Raw genomic sequence first — 22,293 nt, 5'->3', positions numbered from 1 at the left:
GGTCTCACAAAGGTTGCAGGTTGTGAGTTTTGGGGATTAGGGTTAATCTTATGTTGATGTTCATAGTTTTGGTTGTTTGAGAAATTAGGTTTTGAAGATGTGTTTGGTTGTTAATAGAGTAGAAATTCATTGAAGTTATGTTCAATTGATGTTCAAGTCTTAGATTTATCATAGACAATGTTCCCTATCAAATTTGGGGTTTGGGTTGATGAAATTGGGGTTTTTGGGGTGAAAACTGGTCTATTTCCGTATAGCTGTCCACGTTCCATTGTAGTACGATGCTGGGAAATCGTACTACGATTTTTCCAGTAGCAAAAATGAATTTTTCAGCACATTCCATCGTAGTACGATGCATTCTGATGACAGTCCGTCATTCCATATTTTCAGAGTCTTTTTGGTTAAGTTTTTAGTCTATTTTACTAGTTTAATATTTAATTTGGAGTCATTTTAAATAAATTACTGTTGTTAATTAATCGAGTCAAATAATGCATTATTAGTATTTTTAGTGGTCATATGTTGAAAAAAGAAGAAACTTGATTAATTGAATTATTTTGATGGCCACATGAACAAGTGCTTACTTTCGGTGGTGTGAATAAAACAAAATATGAGAAGCCCTTAGGCTTAATGTTAAGTGTGATGGGTCATGGGACTAGAAAATAAAAGGAAAACATTATGCTTCAGAAAGAAAAGGAACTAGTTACATGAACCTATATAAAGAAGCTAGACTCCAGAAAGCAATTCATTCACGTTTGGTGCATCACGTTTTAGAAGGGAAGGACCACACCACGCAACACGAGACGGAAAGACCAGGAGAAAAGCACATGAAATTGGAAAGACGTCAGTAGCAATTGAAAAGATACCGAGAGCAACACCGGCGACATCGGAGTTCTATCGGTTTATTTATTTTCTTTACTTTTGTTTATTCTTTTGATCATATCTAGCTAATTTCCTTTTGATTAGGTTTGAGATGATTTTAATTTGAGCTGTTTGAACCATGTGATTGTATAAACTCTTTTTAATACAATTATAATCCTAGTTTTATTCAGAATTGTTTGCTCTTAATGCCTTTTGTATACTGATCACATATAAACTGAATTCAAATATCAATTGACTACTGACCCTAGCTATTGAATTGGATCTAATAATTCTGGTTAATCTAACGGGTCAATCTAGGGATAGATGATTGTTAGGTTATGACATAAAAATTAACGTTTATAAAGCCTTCAACGGTTACGAACTCACCTAAGGGATTAGGGTGTTGTAGCTTTAGAAGTGTGTTCTGAGTCAAGGGATTGATCAAAACTATTTTGTTAATTTGTCGTGAGTCTAGGAGAATAATTGTAGAGACTATGTGCAATTTGCCAAACAGCGATAATTAATTGATTCGAAAGACCTGATCACTTTTTATCTCTATATTTTCCAAAACCATTTATTTTTATTTGTTGTTGAACTCAATCAAATATATGCTCTACATACCCGTTATTTGTTAAATCCTTTATTTTAACGCTTTTGCCGAGTAGAAATTGAAATAGTCCCTGTGGATACGAACTTATAAATTTTATTACTTCGATGCATTTTTAGTACACTTGCTAAAAGTCTATCACATTCCATCGTAGTATGATGTAATAGTGACAACATTCCCTATTTTTCGCGTTCTTGCGTCTTTTTCACCCGATTCTGTTTTGAATTAGGTTTAGGTGTAAACATAAAAGTTGTAGATAATTGAGTTAGCTTTCTAATGGATTTGGAGTGACTAGTAAATTATTTGTAGATTTTGAGTTATGATGAAAATAGTCCAAGTGGGTCCTCAGAAAACTTTAAGAAAACTTAGCATAACTAATCCCAAGTTAGTCCAAAAACTTATGGTTGGTTTCCCAATTTCAACTTAAGTATTAGGGATTTAGTTGAGGTGTCTTATGAGTATTTGGCCTATGTCGTATTGATCAAACTTGATTTGCTTTTGAAGAATGTTTTGGACTTTGATATGAATGTAATTGATTAATGTATATGTTGTTATTGTTGTTGATATGTTGGAATATATTATGTGAGTATTGTATGATGCATAATATTATGATGTTATGCCATTCAAGTTGTTGTACAAAAGTTATGTTGTTGCATTAGAGTTATGTCGTTGCATAGTCAGAGATGAGGGCTTAATGCCCGACAGGTCCATTATGACCTTAGAGATGGGGGCTTAATGCCCTGGTGGTACCACATGCATATTGAAGTTGTCTAAGATGTTGTTTAAGATGAGGAGTTGTTGTTGCATTGTAGAGTCGTCATAACATGAAATAAATGATGATTGTTTAAGATGTTGTTGATGCCCTTGATGATGTTGTTGCTGTTCTGACCTTAATGGATGACATTAGTTGATGTTATATAATGATGAATATATATATATATATATATATATTGTTGATGTTTAAGATGTTGTTGGTTGTTTTATCCTTATTAAATGATGTTAAGTGATGATATTAATGTTAAATATATGTTGTTGATTAATCACCCCTTCTGCTTGAAAATGTTGCTCTTCGTATGAGTAACTTGCAGGTAACGAAGAATAGTGCAGTTGTGAGTGATCTCCGTCGACCGTCGTGTCGTCTAGGATGCTCTGATACGTAACGGGATGGGGATTGTTTGATGCATTGTTTTCCTTGTTACGCATTTCTTTTTATTATTGTTGGACTAATTGCATGGAGACTATTTTATGATGTTAAGTTGTGGCCTTTTAGCGCCAAGGATTTTATAAAATGATGTAAAACTATTTCCGCTGCATATGACTATTGGATTTTTATAAAGGCTGGTTATTTTGAATAAATAGTAATTTGTGATACTCCGTTTCGGATGAGAAACTCTGATATTCTTTGTATTTACTTAAATTGGGAAAACAGGGTGTTACAAGAGACCACAACAGAAGATGCTTTGCTTTCTGCCATTTCAGTAACCCTAATTCGAAATTTGAAAGAGGAGAAGAAAGGAAGCAAACTGAACGGCGATAAGAGAAAGAAGATAAGTGAAAGGAACGAAGACAAGAGAAGGAACATAAAGCAACGAATAAGAGAAATAATTCGATTTGGAGAAGAAGAGAAGAGAGAAGATCTATGTTATTTATGGAAATTTTTGATTATGTTTTAAAATTAAATTTTACATTAAAAAAATTAATTAAAAACATTTCAGAAAAAAATTTGGTTTTTAAAAAATTTTATTTTATTTTTAATGACGTGTTTAACACGTGGCAACACGTGGAATTAAAAAAAGAAAAGAAAATGCCACGCAGCTGCCATGTAGGAGATTTTGCTGACTCAACTGGCTCAGGGGGCAAACCTGAAGAATCTTCATTTTACGAGGACGGAATCTAAATTTTTTTTTACAGGGGGAAAAATCAAAAGTCGCTTATATTACAGGGGGTTAAGGTCTATTAACCCTACTTTTTAATACACATATTGGTTAAAATTCACGTGAGTTTCACGAAAAAGTGTGAGTCTCATATAAATTAAGTGAGACTCTTGAACTTTAATCAATAAAAAATAGTGTTGAAAAGTGTATGTTAAAGAGTGTGCTGTTAAAGTTATATATATATATAATATTAGTGAATGGAAATATTTTTAAATTTTTTTATAGAAAATTAATTGGCATAATTATAAGTGACAATTAAATAATACTTTTTTTAACACAATGCTCTTCGATAAAAAACACTTTCTCTAATCTTAAATATAGAACAAACTTGAACCAACAAAAATTAATATATTTGATTAAAATTTTAGACTAATTACATCAAATGTCTCTTATATTTTAAATCAAAGAAGAAATACTTTACTTTAATAAAAAACTACAACTAAGCTAAACCCTGGAATTTTTTAAACTTTTTAAAAAATATAAAAATAACTTTGACATATATAAAGAAGTCTATGGCTCCATTTGAATTGAGCTTATGAAAAATAGCTTATGTAAATAAATAAGTTTTTATTTTAATTTATAAGCTCTCACTAACTAAAATTGTATCTTTATAAACTGTTTTTTCATAAAATACCTTAACAAACTTGTAAATAATACATAAAAACGTAGTTATTTGCATAAGATGTTTTGTATAAGCTCTAAAATAAGCTAATCCAAATGGTCCCTGTATCTAAGATGTACAAATAAATTACATTTGAATCATGCATAAATGTATTTTCTACAATTGAATCAATATATCTCATCATCTTTCATTTAATTAAATGATAAAACTTATTAATACAAGTGTGTAAACAACTTTATGCAAAAGTTCTTTTGCCTATAGATTTGGTGACGTCGCCAAGTCTATAGGCATAATGCATCAGGTATGCCTTCACTCCGGTATTGACTTCTTATCCATATCAGTTTATGGGTTGTTTTTGGATGGTTACGCTCGAAAGAGCATTTACGCTTGCTGCTTTGCTCAGGGGGTTGTTGGTATGTGGATCTTCTTGATACAGTGTTGGCTGGTCGATTCATTGTATTTTTTTTTCAATTTGGTTTTGTACCCGTACGCGGGTTCGCTGAGTTGCGTCCATAAGAAGCGTTTGTTTTGTTGTACCTGGGTCAGGTCTAATGTCCCCTCAGTCTCTGTATATGTTTATTTTTATTTAATATATTTCTCTTTTGTCTAAAAAAAAGACTTAAAAATCGTGGTTGAGCCTAACACAACCCCACAAAACCGGCTTGTGAGGTGATGATTGTCCTCATTTATAAACACATTGTCAGACCATCACATATCCGATGTGAGACTCTTAACATCTCTGATTAGTGTTTTGTTTTACTGTGTCTTGTGGTTTTTGCAGTTCCACTAGGTATATAACCTGCTAACATTTGCCACGTTTCACTATGATCACATTGAAGACTTCACATTTTCCCATTAAATTTTTCATCTCCTTGCCCAAATTGTGCATTAATAAATATTTTTAGTCAATATGTTTCTGAACTTTGCACAAGAAAAAGTTATATAATCAATTGCATGATGTGTAAACTAGGAAATCTAGGAGCTTACCAGACGTTCAAGGTCAATGTGAAAGTAAAGAAAATATTAGTTGTTTTGTCATGCCATTTTTTGTGGCTATATTTTATTTGTTAATTTCTACATCACAATTTGTTGCCTTCTTTGTTGTAGCTTTCTTAATCAATCAATTTTTCCTTTTTCCCAAGCAATGAAAGGTAAATTTTGTCAACAAAAAGTATATAGAGGTATAATTAATCGCATTGTTGTATGTTAATGTTCTATTGAAAAATCCTTAAAATGAAACAAAAAATAGAATCAAATGAACTGAATGAAGACGATATATGAACTAGTTTGTACATATGCAAAGGTAATATCAAATGATATTATAACTTTTTGTCAAATATACAGACACACTACAACCAAATGAGTGTAGTTTACTTACGTAAAATACCCACCAATCACTTGTAAATTGAAACTAATTTTTGAAACTATAATTGTTTTATTGTTTTATTGATAAAATACCCACTAATTTTTGTCAAGTATACCCACCAATCACTTGTAACATCATTGTTTTATTGATATTGTAAAGCGACTTATAATTTAAAACTAATTTTTTCTTCAAAACAACTTATAATTTAGGATAGTGAAATAATTATTAGTAGTTGTTTATGCAAAGGTCCATACATCATTCACTTTTATTTTTTCATCTAGTAGGATTAATTGATATTCAATTCAACGGTTTACAAGCAGTTACCTTTCGAGCTGCGACATCATTGGAACAAAAAACTAATGTCTTATATACAAAGTTTAGATTAATTAATTGGACATAATGAGAGCCAACTCAAGTGGATGGAATTATTATGGGTAGGAAATAAGGAAATGAAGCTTTCAAAGAGACTCAAGAAGAGTAGCCCACATCACACCACAAAGTGTCAACATATATATTGAATCATTGATAAAAACATAGGTATCTTCTGTGGACATTTTGAGGATTAATCAATGACACAAAAGGATCACAAAGTAGTGGTCTCTCTCTCTTTCCGTTTCCCCCCTTACATGTTATTATATGCATATCAATTTAAAAGTTTTAATTAGGATTTTGGTCCATTATGTTTATTTCAAGTTTCATTCTAGTCCTTTATTTCAAGTTTCACTAAAGCAAAATACATATGAAGCATTAGATTTAGATGAAAATAACCTATTATTGTCTTCATGGTGGTTACACACTTAGGTTGGTCTCATGGTGCTGGTTGAGACCTTGAAGTGTGCTTCTCTCAAAGTGTCAGATTCAATTATTTTCGATAACAATTTCGATGGACTATTTTGACTTCTTAAAAAATTGTCCCCTTAGTGGTTACCTCTCGTGAACGAGTCTTCAACCCGATAAACAACCTGGTTCAACTGAGATATTTATCAATGTTTGTTCCATTACCGGTTGAATCCGAATCAAAATGAAAGTATTTGGGTTAGGTAATGAGTTTGAAATTTTAAACCCGTCAACCAACTTGTTGGCATATCATTTTTATTTTTTTTTATTCCATTTTTCCATTGTTTGTATATTTAAAAAATTTGAATATGTGTGCTTGAGAGTATATTATTTGTGCTTAAAGTTTACGCTTGATAGCATATAGTTGAAATATTATAGGTTTCAGAATATTCCACTAAAGGAAGTGTTTTGATTTAGTTTTATTTCTGTTAAAAAACAAATCTTTAGGACCCGTGAACCAACGCAACCATTCATCATAGGCATCATAGGTTGCTTTGGTTCGTGGTTTTCATAAAAACTACGGATTGGATATCCAACCAGAACTAGAGGAATTGTATTGGTCTCACAATCAGCTTTGGTCGAAACCCGACCCGTCTCATATACCCCGCCTTTGAAAGAATTCAACAATATAATACCCTTGCCGATTTGACTCTTGGAAGTTACTTGCAAACAATGTATTTGAATGTAAGGATAACTAATTCAAATCGTAGTTGTAGTAATTAACAAGTTGAATCAAGTAGTTTCTTCTCTATCCATCAAACGCATCCACTTCCGTTTTGAAAGTTTTGACATGAGCGCTACATTAAAAAGACCTCTATACTTCTTCAGTTTAGACACCTTAACTTTGAGAATGGTTGACATTATTTTTCAAAATTTGTTATTTTCGATGGAGGGTTAATTTATCGGCAGTGTTATACATGGCGAGAAAAATTTCGCGAATGTATCCCGAATGTGAAAAAGGCTTTGATAACAAAAAAAATTAAAAATACGTCTCACTTACCATTCAGCCGGTTACCAACAATTAATACAAGATCATATTGGTGTGTTGTAGATTTCCATGAATTTATATTTCGTTCTATATAGCATTTCCCTTAATTTATTTTCTCCATTGCTTCATACGTGAAAATATTAATCCAATGTTTTTCCATAAAGAAATATCAATATGGTTAAAAATTGGTAGAAATCTTGAACACGTATGTTTTTGAAAAAGAGGTTTATATCTAAGAACAAATACAATAATTAACAATCATTCACGGACATAAAAGTTGATAAACATATGTCATTCTTTTCATCTGGTGGTTCTTTTTATTTCTTTAGGTTCCGAACTGGGTCAAGGCTCAATACAACTCATAATCAAGATAAGGACGATCTACACGCGCTAAGCCGTGAAGCAAAGAAGAAACTTCCATAGCCATTCTACACTCTAATTACAATCGAAAGCCACCCGGCTCACACGCGGGAAAAATGTGCAAGCATCTAACCGCTTCAAAGCCACATTACACCCTCAAAAACCTATAAAAAGACCAACCCACTTCTAAAAAGGTATGCAGTCTCATTATTAGACAAAAACTCAGCTCATTGAAACCTCCCTTACTTGAGCGTTGTAGCGTCTTTACAAATACATTAATACTCTGCTCCGAAGAAGAACAACCACATTCCACCGTGTTGCATCTACTTTGATAGTTGCCAGATCAATATATAGTCTCAAGGTCTAATTATCACTTAATTATTATTTGTTTATTATAAGATTTATCACTTAATTATTGATATCCTATATATATTATCAAGATATCATACATGCAACTATTTTTTGGCTAATAAAAATTTAAGTGAGTAGGATTCTAGAGTCAAACAAAACTCAAGGATCAAAACGACCTAATATCAACTGTAGCAGCAGTTAAACCCACGTTATTGCGGAATATATATCAAGTGCAGTGGCGGAGCCACATACAGCTCCCTTTGGGCTTGTGCCCCCACTAATTTCATGGCACCATGCATATATACATATATGCTAATACACATTATTGTTTTATTTATTTATTATATTTACTCAAAAAAAAGTTTTATCAACCTTTCATACATATGTTATGGAATCTATTAAACAAAAACATCTGAATAATTAATATACGATAATAATGTAATTATATATTATAGAAAAACTTAAGAGGTTTCTGCTATAAAAAAAAACTTAAATGTTTTTAAATCAAAAGGAATTATCAATCTTTCTATTAAAATTACAAAAACAAATTTTGTTTTTTTATTAGTTATTTAATTTTTAAATGTGTCTTTAGTTAATTAATTTAATCTTGAAATATATTTTTCATTGATCAATTTGATCCATACAATGAATAACAAAAGAAACGTTTGAAGATGTGTTCATAGTTTTGATAAATTTCAAATATTTTAGTGAAAACACATCACATATTTAGAGACTAAAATGACTACTTCAAATCAGTATTGACCTCTAAATTAGTATTGTACATCAACGCCTAAATTTTTTAAGATGAGCCTACTACAAAATTAGAATAGGGTTTCTAAATTATTTTAGATGGCCTTGCTACAAATATATATATATATATATATATATATATATATATATATATATATATATATATATATATATATATGGGATTTGCTAGAACACACCAACTAGTTTTTATGTGGGAGTGTTTTAGCAAGCTACACCTTAAGGTGTATTTAACTACTTTTTAGTTATAACTTGCTAAAACACACCTTCTAAAAAATAAGTGGGTGTATCCTAGCAAATGCCTATAGGAGTTGCTAACATACACCCACTTATTTTTTAGAAGGTGTGTCTTAGCAACATTCACCTTAAGGTGTATTTAACAACTTTTTAGTTATATATTTGCTAAAACACACCTTAATAAAAACAAGTGGGTGTATCCTAGCAAACCCCTATATATATATATATATATATATATATATATATATATATTGCCCCCACTATTCAAAATTTCTGACTACGCCACTAATATCAACTCTTTCTTTTTTAGAGGATATCTGTCAACTCTTTATCGACATCAACTAAACCAAATTTTATTGAGATACATGCATACAACTGTCTAAAACTAAATTAAAAACATATGCCCGCTCAGCTGTCCAATGGCCCAAGCATTCAACCACCAAACTTAGTAAAAGAATTTAGGGCTCTATTGCATCATATATAAGGATGGTGTTTAGTTAAGACCAAATTAAGTATCTAAGCATCAAATGCACAAGATCTCTAAAATTATTGTCTTACATAAACATTCAATATACACAAGCAAAACATCTTACAAATTCGATACTCTCTTGTCTTTTCCTTTGATTTTTCCCCACATTGTTTATATTTCTATGCTGAATTTCCTGGCTTTCGAATAATTTTATTGAAAAATCTGCCACTCTTATATCTGTACCTCTCAAGCCCTCAATGATAGAGGCCTTTCAATGAAATTTTATTGATGATTATGCAATCACTTCCAAAGCCTTGAACGAATTTCATTGCATAGATTTTTTTTATTTTGTTATAAAATAATAATAATAGCGTTTGTTGGTGTAGATGTGTGTACCCTGCAACTGCATTGTGGGGGCTCATGTTCATTATAGGTCATGGCTGGCTGTATTATAAACACATATTACAAACATGTTGGATTACGTTGGAAGAATTTTAATAATATCATCACTAAAAAGACAGAAATTACAATATATTATTGGTGGTACTTCTAGTTCCTAGCTACCACATAAAAAGATTCTAAACATAAATGAAATTATATGATTTATATTAGATCATGTAAAATTTGGATGAGAACAATAAATATAGACCTTATGGAAAAATAAGTACAAACCACTTTTGTTTTGTGGACTCAATTTTGAGTCGCTTGGGATATGGTTTTAATGATGTAGATGAAGCGGGGCCACTTCTAAGTTAGAGTACAACTGACTAATTTTTTTTTTTAGACTCTTTTCTTTTGAAGAAACTGTTTTTTTTTTTTTTAGACGAAGAAACTGTTTTTTTTTTTTTTTAGACTCTTGTTTGATGGTTGTGGACCGTAAGATTGAATCGTACCTTAATCATCTTATCTATAAACATTTTTTCTATTTGATTTTATGTAGAGGTCAAATGACCCACTAAACAATCTGTTTAATAATTTTAGAGAAGGAACAACTCTTAATTTTAACCTCCTTTAAAAATAAAATAAAAAATTCGTAGTTTTAGCCTAATTAGCATAACTTAGTATCAAATTGTATTTTGTAGGTAACTCCCCTTTAAATATTAGTCACACCACCACAAGAATTTTTTTTAAATAAATTTTTGTTACTTATAAAATTTTCAATTTTCAACTTTTAGTCTTTGTAAAAATTTTCATCAATTTTTAGCCCCTAAAAAATTCTCTATCACTACTTTTGGTCTTTACATTTAAGTAAACTTATGTGTATCATTCAAAATTTATAATTATTTTTTGTAGTCATATTTAATACGTTATAAAATTCTCTCTTGCAAAAGTTTTAATTTTTAAATATGAATTTTGAATATTTTAGCGCTTGAAAATTAATATTTAATTCATATCTTGTAAAAAAAATCTAATTTATTGAGGAAGAAAATGTTATAATATTATAAACATCTTTATAAAATTTCATTAAAAAATATGAAGTATACGCATGAGTTGACTTAAAGACATAGACTATAAGTGGCGATGGAAATAATTTCAAAGAACAAAAATTGATGAACAATTTTAGAAGGACTAAAACTTAAACTTTGAAAAATATTTAGGGTTCAAAAACATATTTAACCCTAAAAATATTTACATCTTCTCCTTTGCATTCAAAACAAAATCTAAAGAATTGTAGCAAAACAAAAATATCCTAAAAAATTGAAAAATATCTGAATCCATTATTTCAAAAGTTAGGATGCAAATAAGAACCAGCTGTCTAGATCCAAAAACGATTGAACTCCCTCTCCATAGAAATTGGATATTTTCACGTTTGCAAGCTAGATGATGTCCTTGGCAGTGTACTTGACCTTTTTAGTTGATAGTGATGCAACGGCAAAAGGTGAAGTCCGGTTCCTCAGGGGCGGCAATTCATTAGGTATATGAGATGTTGGAGACTTATAATTTTTATTTTTTTTTGAACAAATCAAAATGAAATATAATTAATTAATTAATTAATTAATGGATTGCTAAGATTTTTTTATATCAAATGTCAATTAGAATACACTTGTTCAAAAAATATCAACTAGAATATAATGAAATGGCTAACACTCGGTTGGTTCAATATCTCTATCGTTAAATTAAGAGGAATCAAGTGTTGTTGTGGAATGGAAAAAATAATATAAAAAATATATCTTTGAGATTTGATCAACTTATTTGAGAAATAACCCTACATAGAACATTACTCTCTTTGACAACTAAATCATATGGAAGAATGATACAAACATGATGGAGTCAAGTTTCTTTCAAAAAGAAAATGATGGAGTCAGGTTTACTTCAAGATATATAATAGGAGCACTATAGACTGCAGTGACTTGCAATGCAAGCTATCACTACTTTTGAACTATTTCTAACTCAAAATCTGTTAGAACTGATTCCTTTAATTATAGGAAGAGATATATATGATATTGTATGGTAGTGTACAACTTAGCTTAGAGTGTTCATCATTAAGATAGTATAATAACTACTTAAAAGCTTCACAACTCCAAGTTCATGTGAATTTTCAATGCAATTCACTTTATGTTTTCTCTCATTTTCGTTCATTTTTCACGAGCCTCTCAATCTGAGAGTGCTTCTTCTGCTTCATCTCCTTCAATGGCTACTCACAATGCCACCATTATAGGAAATTTTGAGGTTCTTCTTAATCAATCAAGTATGTATTCTATTCTTCCCGACGATGGTCCATCTTCTGTAACAATTTCTCTAGTTATCAACAGTTGCAATTATCATTATTGGGCTCAATCCCTCTTGTTACTGATTCTTTTGATCCTACATTTCGAGCTAGGAATCATTGCAATATGCTCATTAATTCTTGGATTCTAAGTTTGGTTTCCCCTTTAATTGCTCAGTCCATTGCATTCATGGAAAATGCAGTTGATGTGTGGAATGATCTTAAAAAACAATTTTCTCAAGGTGAGTTGGTATGAATTTCTGAATGGATGCAAGAAATTTATGCTTTACAACAAGATTCAAAGTTTGTTACGACTTTTTACTCTGAGTTTAAGATCCCTTGGAAAGAAATGGAAATTTATCTGGATTGCCAAGTTGCAGTTGTAGAGATAGATGTTCTTGTGAATCTATGTGAATTGCTAGACAAAATCATATTCTGCTTTTTGCTATTAGATTTGTCATTGTCTTGAATGAAGAACTTTCAATAGTTAAGTCACAAATTTTGCCTATGAATCTTGTCCCTAAGGCTTTGTTTGCGAGTATGGAGGGGAAGGGAGGGGAGGGGTTTGAAAAAAAAGGAAGGAGCAAATAGAAAAAATAAATGATATTGAGAGGGAAAGGCTTTGGGATTTAATTTTTCTTCATAATTAAAAACCCTCATCAATTGGGGGAACTCTAAAATTGTATTAAAGGAGAGTTTTAGGGGGTTTTGGAGGGTTTACATAAATTCTTCAAATTTAATCTAGTTAGCTATAATATTCTTAAAATAAATAAATATATTGCGCAGGGGATGGTTTTTGACACATTTTCCTGATCTTTACAGTGTTGATGAAAGTGATAAGTATCTCCCAAACTATCTAATCGCGGCAAAATGGGAGATACAGAGGGGTCATGGAGAGGGGAAGACATATCATACATTGCTTGATCGTTTGGAGATGGATGATGTATGTTGGAGGTCGGGCGAAGAACATGGGGAGATCCAGGAGTTTGAGGAGATATTTTGGTATTTAGGTTGGATCTTGTGTGGTGTTGAGAAGGTGTACCGTCACTTGCCTGACTGAGTTAAACGGCAGTACGAATACGTGCAGGACATCCCTAGACCTCCGACAGATGTTCTTTCTATGCGGAATTCTCATATTGTGCCGCTTTTCCTTGACTTTCGTTTAACACCATAAAAGAAGATAGTTAGGGTCAGCCGATAGGAGATATGCCATGGCTTTACGAGGACGGACATATGCTATGGTACGGACGGGTGTCTCACCCTCATATTTTGCCACCTATTCTGGGATCTCCCCCGAGACCAGCAAATGAGGAGTAGATCATTGCACACAAGCGGCAGCAACACCAGGAGAGAGGCTCGTCTGATACCTATGATATGGTTAATGGCGTTGCAGTTGTATGTGGCCTTGCACGATGTTAAGGAGAGGTTGGTTCCAGTATTGACCAGGAGGCGTTGGAGGCCGAGAAGGCAGCATGGCGAGTAGGAGCAGCAGCAGGACGAGTAGGAGGTAGGGGTTGATGTTTAGGACTGATGTTTATGACTTGTTTTTAGTTTTCGTGACATTTGTTGGTTTCTTGTAAATTTTCAAGACATTTGTTACTTTCTTTGTATTTCGATTACATATTATCATATGTTCAATTTAAATGATGTTAATTTTTGTTTATTAATTTTATGATTTGGTATTGAAACAATGTGTTTACAATGTGTTAGAAACACATAACAGGTTGTGCATCAGCAAGTTCTGCCAATGCAGAACTTCAGAGGCACATCAGCAGTTAACTGTCGAGGAAAAGGAAACCGGCGGCAGTTAACTGCCGAGGAAACCTTCGGTTTTTAACTTCCGAAGCAGAATTTTTTGTGTAGATGGGAAGTTCTATATGTAGGAGTGTTGTTTTCATTGTTTCCACACTCCACATATGCAGTTTATAAGATGTGTAGTGATGGGAGCGAAGTTGTTCGAACAATGGTTCGAACACATTCCCTTTGATCACTACTCCTCTTAAAAACTAAACAAAAAACCACCAACACAAAAAAAAACTGTTTTTTGGTTTTGAATTTAGAAGCGTAAATAGTTTATAAGATGCGTGGTGATGTTAGAAAAAGTGTTCGAACATACAATGTTATGACAACCTTCTCCAACACCAGTAGTGCTCTTAATTTTGACTCCTAGTCTCTCACACTTTAGTATTTAGAAACACCAATGGTTGACTACGTGGCCACGTTCTATTAAACTTGTGCAATATTGCAACATGACAAACACCAAGTTAAACAAATTAATGAGAATTAAAACTTTACAAAGTCATTATTAGAGAAAAAATTATTTCCATTTTCAAAAATCAAAATCATGTTCATGGCTAAAAAACCACATAGGGGACCATTTGAGACGGTGCTTTTATTGTGATGATAAAAGTAAAACCGTGTGTGGACACCTGAATCATGTGATCATTTTTCAAGTACTTAAGGGCCCAAAATATTTACCCACCGGCCATATGCATTCGTTACTTTTCTCATCCAATTATTTTTCTACACGTCATATTGGAATTCTAAAATCTGAAATATTTTAACTTGTTTTGAAGGTTTTTTTGCGGTGTTTATGCCGTTTAGATTATATAATTCAAATTGCATAGAACACGATAAATTAATAGGATAAGAAAAAAAAAGGATTCTTAAAATATTCATGTGGTATCAAGAACGCTTAGATGAGATGACACAGATCGATCTCTTGTAAATTAACAAAGGTCATGGGTTTGAATTCAGCATTGAGCATGCAACAATATTAAAACTCTTAAAGTTAGTTTGCCGTCCATTTGAGTCTCGCAAGACTTGAGAAATTAATCTTCGCAGTTGCGCACTCAGACGATATCTGATTTATAAAAAAAGAAAAAATATTCATGTGGTGGCAAAATCTACCTTCTACAAACAAAAGTAAATAAAAAAAGTGGTTTATGAAGTTCTTTATGGTACATATTGCGCATGTACGAGTGATAAAAAAAACAAAGAAACAAAGGATGATAATTATTGATCAAAATTGCACAAACCGTAACATTTGTCCTTAATGTAAAAGAGAAGGTCCTATTAGCTGTAAGGTACTACTTACCAATTATTTTAGTCCTCTTACGTACTTCAAAAGAATCCAGAAGTGTCCAGATGAATGGTCATGCAACCAGCCAGCACTATCTTTCTTTTAATTTTTTGACCAAAATGCCCCAAAATATCTTTGCTCAAATACCTCTTTTAACAAAGTTCATTCAAATTCACCACCCTAAATTAGTAAAGAAAGATTTGTTATTGAAGTTAAAATCAAGCTGGATACAACTTAGGGTGTACAATAAAATGTCAGCAATCTTTTTCCCCCACATCAACATGTACTTAGGTAAAAAAAAGAGTCCTACACGTTAAAGGGTAGTAAATGCCCTTTTCATTGATATGAAATTTTTTTTAGAGATTTGATTTTGACCAAGTGTTATTTTGGTATTTAATAAGCTAGAAAATTTGTGGACAAAAGTTGAGATCGATGATACAACATTATTATTTTGTGGTTTTCCTTAAAAAAAACAAATTATTATTTTGTGGTTTACATTTTACAATGGTAGATGATGCAACATTATTAATAAAAATATCATTTTCCTTGCTTTATTGCATTTGATATTGGTTTTAATTTTTATTGCAATTATGGGAAGTTAATGAACGGAGAATTCAATAATCTATAGTTTTTTTTTGACAAGCTATTTTGTTTATTTTTAATTGATTGAAATTTAAATAGATTTCATTAAATTTAAATAGATTGAAATTTACATTGATTTCATTAAATTTTATCAAGTCTATATGATTTAGTGTAACTCATTTGAATTTTAACTAAATAGAAAATCCGTGTGCTATAAAATGTTTTTGCTAGAGCTCCTTGTTTTTCTAGCAATCTAGCATCTTTTATGGTAGAACTCAGTTTTGGTTCTTACTTTGTTTTTAGTGGACCTATAATGTCACATAAACTTTAAACTCTACTAATATTTTCCAAATATAAAATTAACTTGAATACTTAACTCTTTTTTAGTGCACCTCAATTTAAGCTCTTATTAGTATTGTCCAAAATAATTTTGTAAGAATATACATGTTCTTATAAAAGAATGATTCTTACATGTTGCACCTACAACAGCTACTTCCAATAATACTATGTGTAACAATCAATTTTAAATATCAGAGTGTGCATTGGATAGTATCTAAATTTAAGGGTATTCATGAAGATTTTTATTTTATATAAAAAAAAAAATGCACAAACCACTTCTGGAAATAGTATAAATTTGTTTGGGTAAGGTGCGTTTTTGGATGGGAGGGGGTTTAGAAAACATCCAAAACAGTCAACACAAACAAAACATGAGACGTAAAACAATTAATTTTGAATAAAATGTTTTAATTTTTTAATCGGATGATATGCTTGATTTCATTTCTAGTTAAGTGATATATTAATTTTGAATAAAATGTTTTCATTTTTTAATCGGATGATATGCTTGATTTCATTTCTAGTTAAGTGATATGTCTGGTGAAGAATGATGGATGCAACAGTGAATGATGATGTTCCGGTGCAGTGGCGACAAGGTCTTCGCGGTGGAACGAAGAATGTGTGCAGACACGTTAGCACTCCAACACTCAAGTTAGTGTAGTAAATGAGATTGAGTGTGTAAAAGTGTGTGGGAAATGAATTGTACCTTGAGGATGACGCTGAATCACCTTTATATAGAGGAAAGGAGGCGCTATCAGATTCCGTGAAATGAGGCGCCTCATCGGGGGCCTTTGGAGGCCATGTGCATGTCGTAGGATGCACGGGGGCGTTCTTCAGTGAGGGGGTGTGTGCACCAACACTAGCATACTCACTCACGTGACGCGTCTTGATCCGAAGGACTTCTTGTCCACGTATCAGCGTTGGATTGACGTTCTAGCCTCAAAACATTAAGGATTTAGAAAAACAAACATCAATTCACAAGTGAATTAAAAATTAGGTTGATTATTTACAAACTTGATTAAATTTTAATCGTTTTTCTTGGTTCATTATTTGCATTTTATGATTATTTTTTTCCTCCTCTTTTCTGAGTTCATGTTAATTTTTCTTAAAATGGCGATTTCTTTGCAATGGTGAACGGACGGCGGAAAATCGGTGAGAGGCGGTGATTGGGTGTAGCCAATTTCTGGATTTTGCAAAATTAAAATTGATTGAAACATGAAGAGTTAATAGTTGAAGAAGAAGAGGTTTTATTGGCAAGGAGATCCTTCCAAGGACGTCTCGAGGAATACCGGGTTCGATTGTTAGGGGGAACAACGCTTGACCATTGTGCATGCCTTTACGCATGAGTTGGATTAGTCGCTCACCTTTGATGGATCGGAAACCGGTGCGAAAGCAAAAAAAAAGGTTTTATAAAAATAAAATTGAAAATTAATACTGAAAAGGCAGGTCTAGCATCCCTTCAAACAAGTCTTACACGAGCTCACTCGGTCACAGTGGGAGATATGAAACACACTTCCATCCTAGACCGCATCAATAATATATATCTAAACTCTTTTTTTTTTAAAAAGAAACTTCACCAAGATATTTCAGTTTTCCAAAAAAATTATGGAAGTTATTGTTATTAGGAAAGTCACAAAACACTCTGAATTAAGGTGTATCGGTACTCCTACTTCAAAAATCTTTAAATTAACTATTATTTTTATGGAATAAAAAGCTATTTGTTGATATTTATATTTTAGAAAATGTCATTTCATAAGAAAAAACATCATTTCATTGTTTATAAAAACATACTATTTTTTTTTTTTTTTTTACATTTTATCATAAAAAATAATCAAAATTCTCTATTATGAGTACTAAAAATTCAGAAAAATTAAATTTTATTTCGTTGAAGGTTTTGGTAAATAAGATTTAATTATTATAATTATATGTGATAGAAAACAATGTTTCTCTTCAAAAAAATAACACATTTAACTATTAATTTATTGATTTGGTGTACCAATACACTCAAATCTTTGGGTGTACCATATAATTTGCCTTTTTGAATTAACAACATATTATAAGCACAAAATTTTCATTGTCATTTAGCAGTGACAAATATTCGTATGAAAACCTTTAGGAGAAACAAAGTGTGTTCTTGTTTCCAATCGAATTATTTTTATAAGTTAAAGTCATAGATCAAACTCTTTCCCACTCATCCAAAGAGTTCAGTTCTCTTACCAAAGACCAATAGTTGATACTTTAATTTCTCATGTTATTCAATGAATAAGTTTCCCTTCATTTAATACTTCTTTTTGACAAGCAACTACACACCGTAGAGGTAGATTGGAATTAATACACTAGTATGTGTGAACTAGACTTGTTTCTTTCCATCCAATGTGAAAGCAAAACAAAATAAAAAAACTTGTGACAAATTTAAATTTGGTGTCACTATCTTGCCCAGATAAAAAAAATCAAAATAATCATTGTGTGAACTTCATTGGTCACATTAAATAATAATTTAATGTAATATTGTAACCCAATATCTCTACCACATAACCAATAATTCTTCCATCTATAAATACTCTTTCTTGCCTCTCATTTTTCCTCCCCCTTCACCTTACATCCTTCTTCATACCATTGTACTAAGCTTATTGCTATACAACCTTTGCTTCTTCATACCCTTTTCCTTAATCCTCTCACTACTTCATTCTTTTGTTTCTGGTAAGCCAATGACTTCAATTGTTCTTATTATTATTATTATTATTATGCTCTTGTTCTTAATGATCCATTAAAAAAATGAAGAAAAATAATAATATAAACTATGTGTATTTTGAGGTTGTATCTTTTAATTCTCAAAATTAATCATGGATTAAATAAATGTTTGAAATGTAACAAAAAAAATATATTTGGAATTGAGAACCATACCTCTGGTTTTGAGAGGGTAGACAAGTTTGCTATGGAGATACTAGACATGTTTGAACTTTTTATTTGGTCTTTTTACTATAAGTTTTGATATTAAATATTTTGTGACTATGTTTAGTACCTTATATACATAGTTTAATCAAGAAACTTTATTAAATGGATGATTGAATTATATGATTCCTAAAATTTTCATATCCCATGATGAACTTTGTTCAAAGAATTATAATAATGGGGTATGGCTTTGCGTCATTATTTCCTTAATGATTTAAAGGGTCCATTTTTATTTTTATTTTCTTTTGGTTGCTTAGTTGTAATAATTGAAAGAAGCTTTTAAACTCTCTCATATTTGTTTTTGTCCTGTTTACATAAAAGGGCACTGATGGATCAGTTTTTTTTAATTCATTCTCTTTCAATGATTGTGAATTTTCCACTCAAAATCAAAACAAAAGTTTTAACCCTAATGGATTGGATTAGCATCTTGAAATCTTGATTGTTTTTTTAGGTACATAAGCCACTAAGATATGTAAATTGAGAATCACAATTAACAATGAAACCCTATATAAATTTTGGTAGGTTAATCTCATGCAACATAGTGCTAACTTTTTTTCTTTTATTAAGGTTTTCTGCTTGAAATGGAGTACGAGGGTCGATTTAGACAAGCTCAAAGACAAAAATATGATTGTCTTCTATTTGGTAAGAATTTTAGTAAGACAAATCATGTATTAATTCGATGATTAAAGTGTTCATATTGTTATGATTATAATTGTGTCTTATTTTTGTGCATCAGATTTAGATGATACTTTGTATCCACTAAGCTGTGGTATTGCAAAAGCATGTGGACAAAATATTAAAGGTGTGCATTTCTTTGTTAATAATGTTCTTAGTAATGTGTTGATGATTTGTTGTTGCATGCAATTTTGATGGTCTTGATTAATGTTGATTTGTATGTACTATTGATGATTTATAGACTATTGATTTGTATGTACTATTGATGATTTATAGACTATATGGTTGAGAAGCTTGGCATAGACAGAAGCATAATTGATGACTTGTCCAACCATCTTTACAAAAACTATGGAACAACTATGGCTGGTTTAAGGGTATGTGTGATTTCTTTACTTTTTTTTCCTTTTTAATTAATCTGAAATCGGTGGTGGGATCGGTCCCCTTGAATTAGTCGGTCTTAGATCTGTTACCGAGATTTTTTTAAAAAAATATTAATCTGGAATCACAGAAATTTGACAACCTATGTTTTTGTTTTTGTCAATTTAGGCAATTGGGTATGACTTTGACTATGATGAATATCACAGGTACATGACTTTCTTTTTCAAACTTTTTATACTCCATCACTTCTAAATTAGTAAACTATTTTATATAATTTTTTTTACTATTCTTATGTGTGTTTTGAATTTGTGAAATTGATATTTGATTTTTTTTTTGTTAATACAGTTTTGTTCATGGAAGATTACCATATGAGAATTTGAAGCCAGACCCAATTCTAAGGAACCTCTTGCTAAGCCTACCTTATAGGAAACTAGTAAGTTTTTTTGTTATTGCCACACTCTCTAAATTTTAATACCTAAAGTGTATAAATATTATAAGTAGTTCGAAAAGATATAAAATCTTAGGTCAATTTAGTCTCTGCTATTAATATATTAGAGACTAAATTGACAAAAAAAAAATATTATAATGATTGAATTGACGAATTTTATACACCGTAACGAGTAACGACTACTATTTTATATACTATATGATGGTTTATTCAAAATTGAATCAAATCTAATGTGACCTCTTTATTTTGTGTTGCCTATAGATCTTCACAAATGCAGACAAAGTTCATGCAGTTAAGGCACTAAACAGGCTTGGACTAGAAGATTGTTTTGAAGGAATTATATGTTTTGAGACACTTAATCCCATCCACAAGAACAGTGTTTCTGATGATGAAGATGATATTGAGTTTGTAGGTTCAAGCATAGCCAATCATACCACAAGTCCTAGTGGTAGTAACTTCCAAATATTTGACATTATTGGTCATTTTGCACAATCCAAAAGTGAAGTGTTGCCAAAGACACCAATTATTTGCAAACCTTCAGAATATGCCATTGAATTGGCTCTCAAGATAGCCAATCTTGACCCACAAAGAACTGTAAGAAAACAATCCTAATACACTCATCATTAAAATAAAATAAAAATCAAGAATTACGACTTTAAGGGTCCGTTTGTTACAGATTATTAAAAAAAAAAAATCGACATTCAATAACTTAGAATTTGTTTACTAATTTTTTTTTAAATAAGATAAAATTATATTGTTGTTTACTTCCTATAATAAAAATCAGTTTTTAAAATATAAAAATCATCTATCAAAATGCTTTTCAAAATAAGCTACTCTAAATAAACAACTTCTATTTGCATTAATTTTTAGATTATTTTCAAAATCATTTTTTCTAAAATTTGTAACAAAAAATATTTTCTAAAAATTATATATATTTTTTTTAAAAAAATGTTTTTGTTTTTAAATAAGATACAACAATCCGTTATAATTTTGTAGCCACGGTTTAGGCAGCATCGCAACCCTTAATATTTGTAATCACACGTAATTGTGGTTGATGCAATCTCAGAATGCACTGTCGTCTGCATACACAATGACCTAAAAATTTCAAAGTTCGCAGTCAGATCGTGGTTGCGAACTTTTTACAACAGTGATCCTAATTTGTTTTTTTTGTCATTATGTCATTTTCAGTTATTCTTTGAGGACAGTGCCAGAAACATACAAGCTGGGAAACGTGTGGGACTTGACACTGTGCTGGTAAGCCATTGCTAACATTTGTTATACAGTAGTATCTAATTGCCAAATTATTGACATTATGTTATATGCCAAACAAATATGAGCCTCTAATTATTTGACTGTTCACATCATTATATATAGGTTGGTAAATCACAGAGAATTAAAGGTGCAGATTATGCCTTAGAAAGCATCCACAACCTTAGAGAGGCAGTGCCAGAATTATGGGAATCTGACATTAAATCAGAAGTTGGTTATCCTAACAAGCTTGCTGTTGAGACATCTGTGACTGCTTAGGATTGACAATATAATTTAACTAGTCGAGATAACCATGCTACGTAGCGCAGCTTCGTGTTACAAGGAGCTACTTAATCAATTATGCCAAAAAAATTCAAAATTCAGATGAAAAAAAATGAAAATAATAAGAAATTTCCCTTGTTGAGATGTAGTTATTGTACTTGATGTAGATGTGTTATTAATATTATAATAATAAAGTAATTTAAGCTTATGTA

General features: G+C 31.2%; 1 protein-coding gene across 1 annotated transcript; it reads left to right on the top strand.

Annotated features, from left to right (window-relative positions):
- Positions 1 to 18,691: 18,691 nt before the first annotated feature.
- LOC146907549 (suppressor of disruption of TFIIS-like) lies at positions 18,692 to 22,293 on the top strand. Its single transcript, XM_085722486.1, has 9 exons — positions 18,692 to 18,798; positions 19,618 to 19,692; positions 19,787 to 19,852; positions 20,002 to 20,099; positions 20,272 to 20,309; positions 20,449 to 20,536; positions 20,813 to 21,145; positions 21,740 to 21,805; positions 21,926 to 22,293. Exons 2-9 carry the CDS (start codon positions 19,632 to 19,634, stop codon positions 22,076 to 22,078), a joined length of 903 nt encoding a protein of 300 aa, XP_085578612.1. The 5' UTR covers positions 18,692 to 18,798; positions 19,618 to 19,631; the 3' UTR covers positions 22,079 to 22,293.

This window comes from Medicago sativa, chromosome 7 (assembly GCF_051527215.1).
Source record: "Medicago sativa cultivar Bolivia chromosome 7, Bolivia_mono, whole genome shotgun sequence".
NCBI classification, from domain to species: domain Eukaryota; kingdom Viridiplantae; phylum Streptophyta; class Magnoliopsida; order Fabales; family Fabaceae; genus Medicago; species Medicago sativa.
This window is presented reverse-complemented; position numbering and strand designations above follow the sequence as displayed.

What these genes read in the sequence shown, in the direction of transcription:
- LOC146907549 (XM_085722486.1), top strand. Translation starts at nt 19,632, where the DNA reads ATGGAGTACGAGGGTCGATTTAGACAAGCTCAAAGACAAAAATATGAT. An exon ending in ATATGATTGTCTTCTATTTG is followed by an intron (nt 19,693 to 19,786) that starts GTAAGAATTTTA and finishes TTTGTGCATCAG; the next exon opens with ATTTAGATGATACTTTGTAT. An exon ending in CAACTATGGCTGGTTTAAGG is followed by an intron (nt 20,100 to 20,271) that starts GTATGTGTGATT and finishes TTGTCAATTTAG; the next exon opens with GCAATTGGGTATGACTTTGA.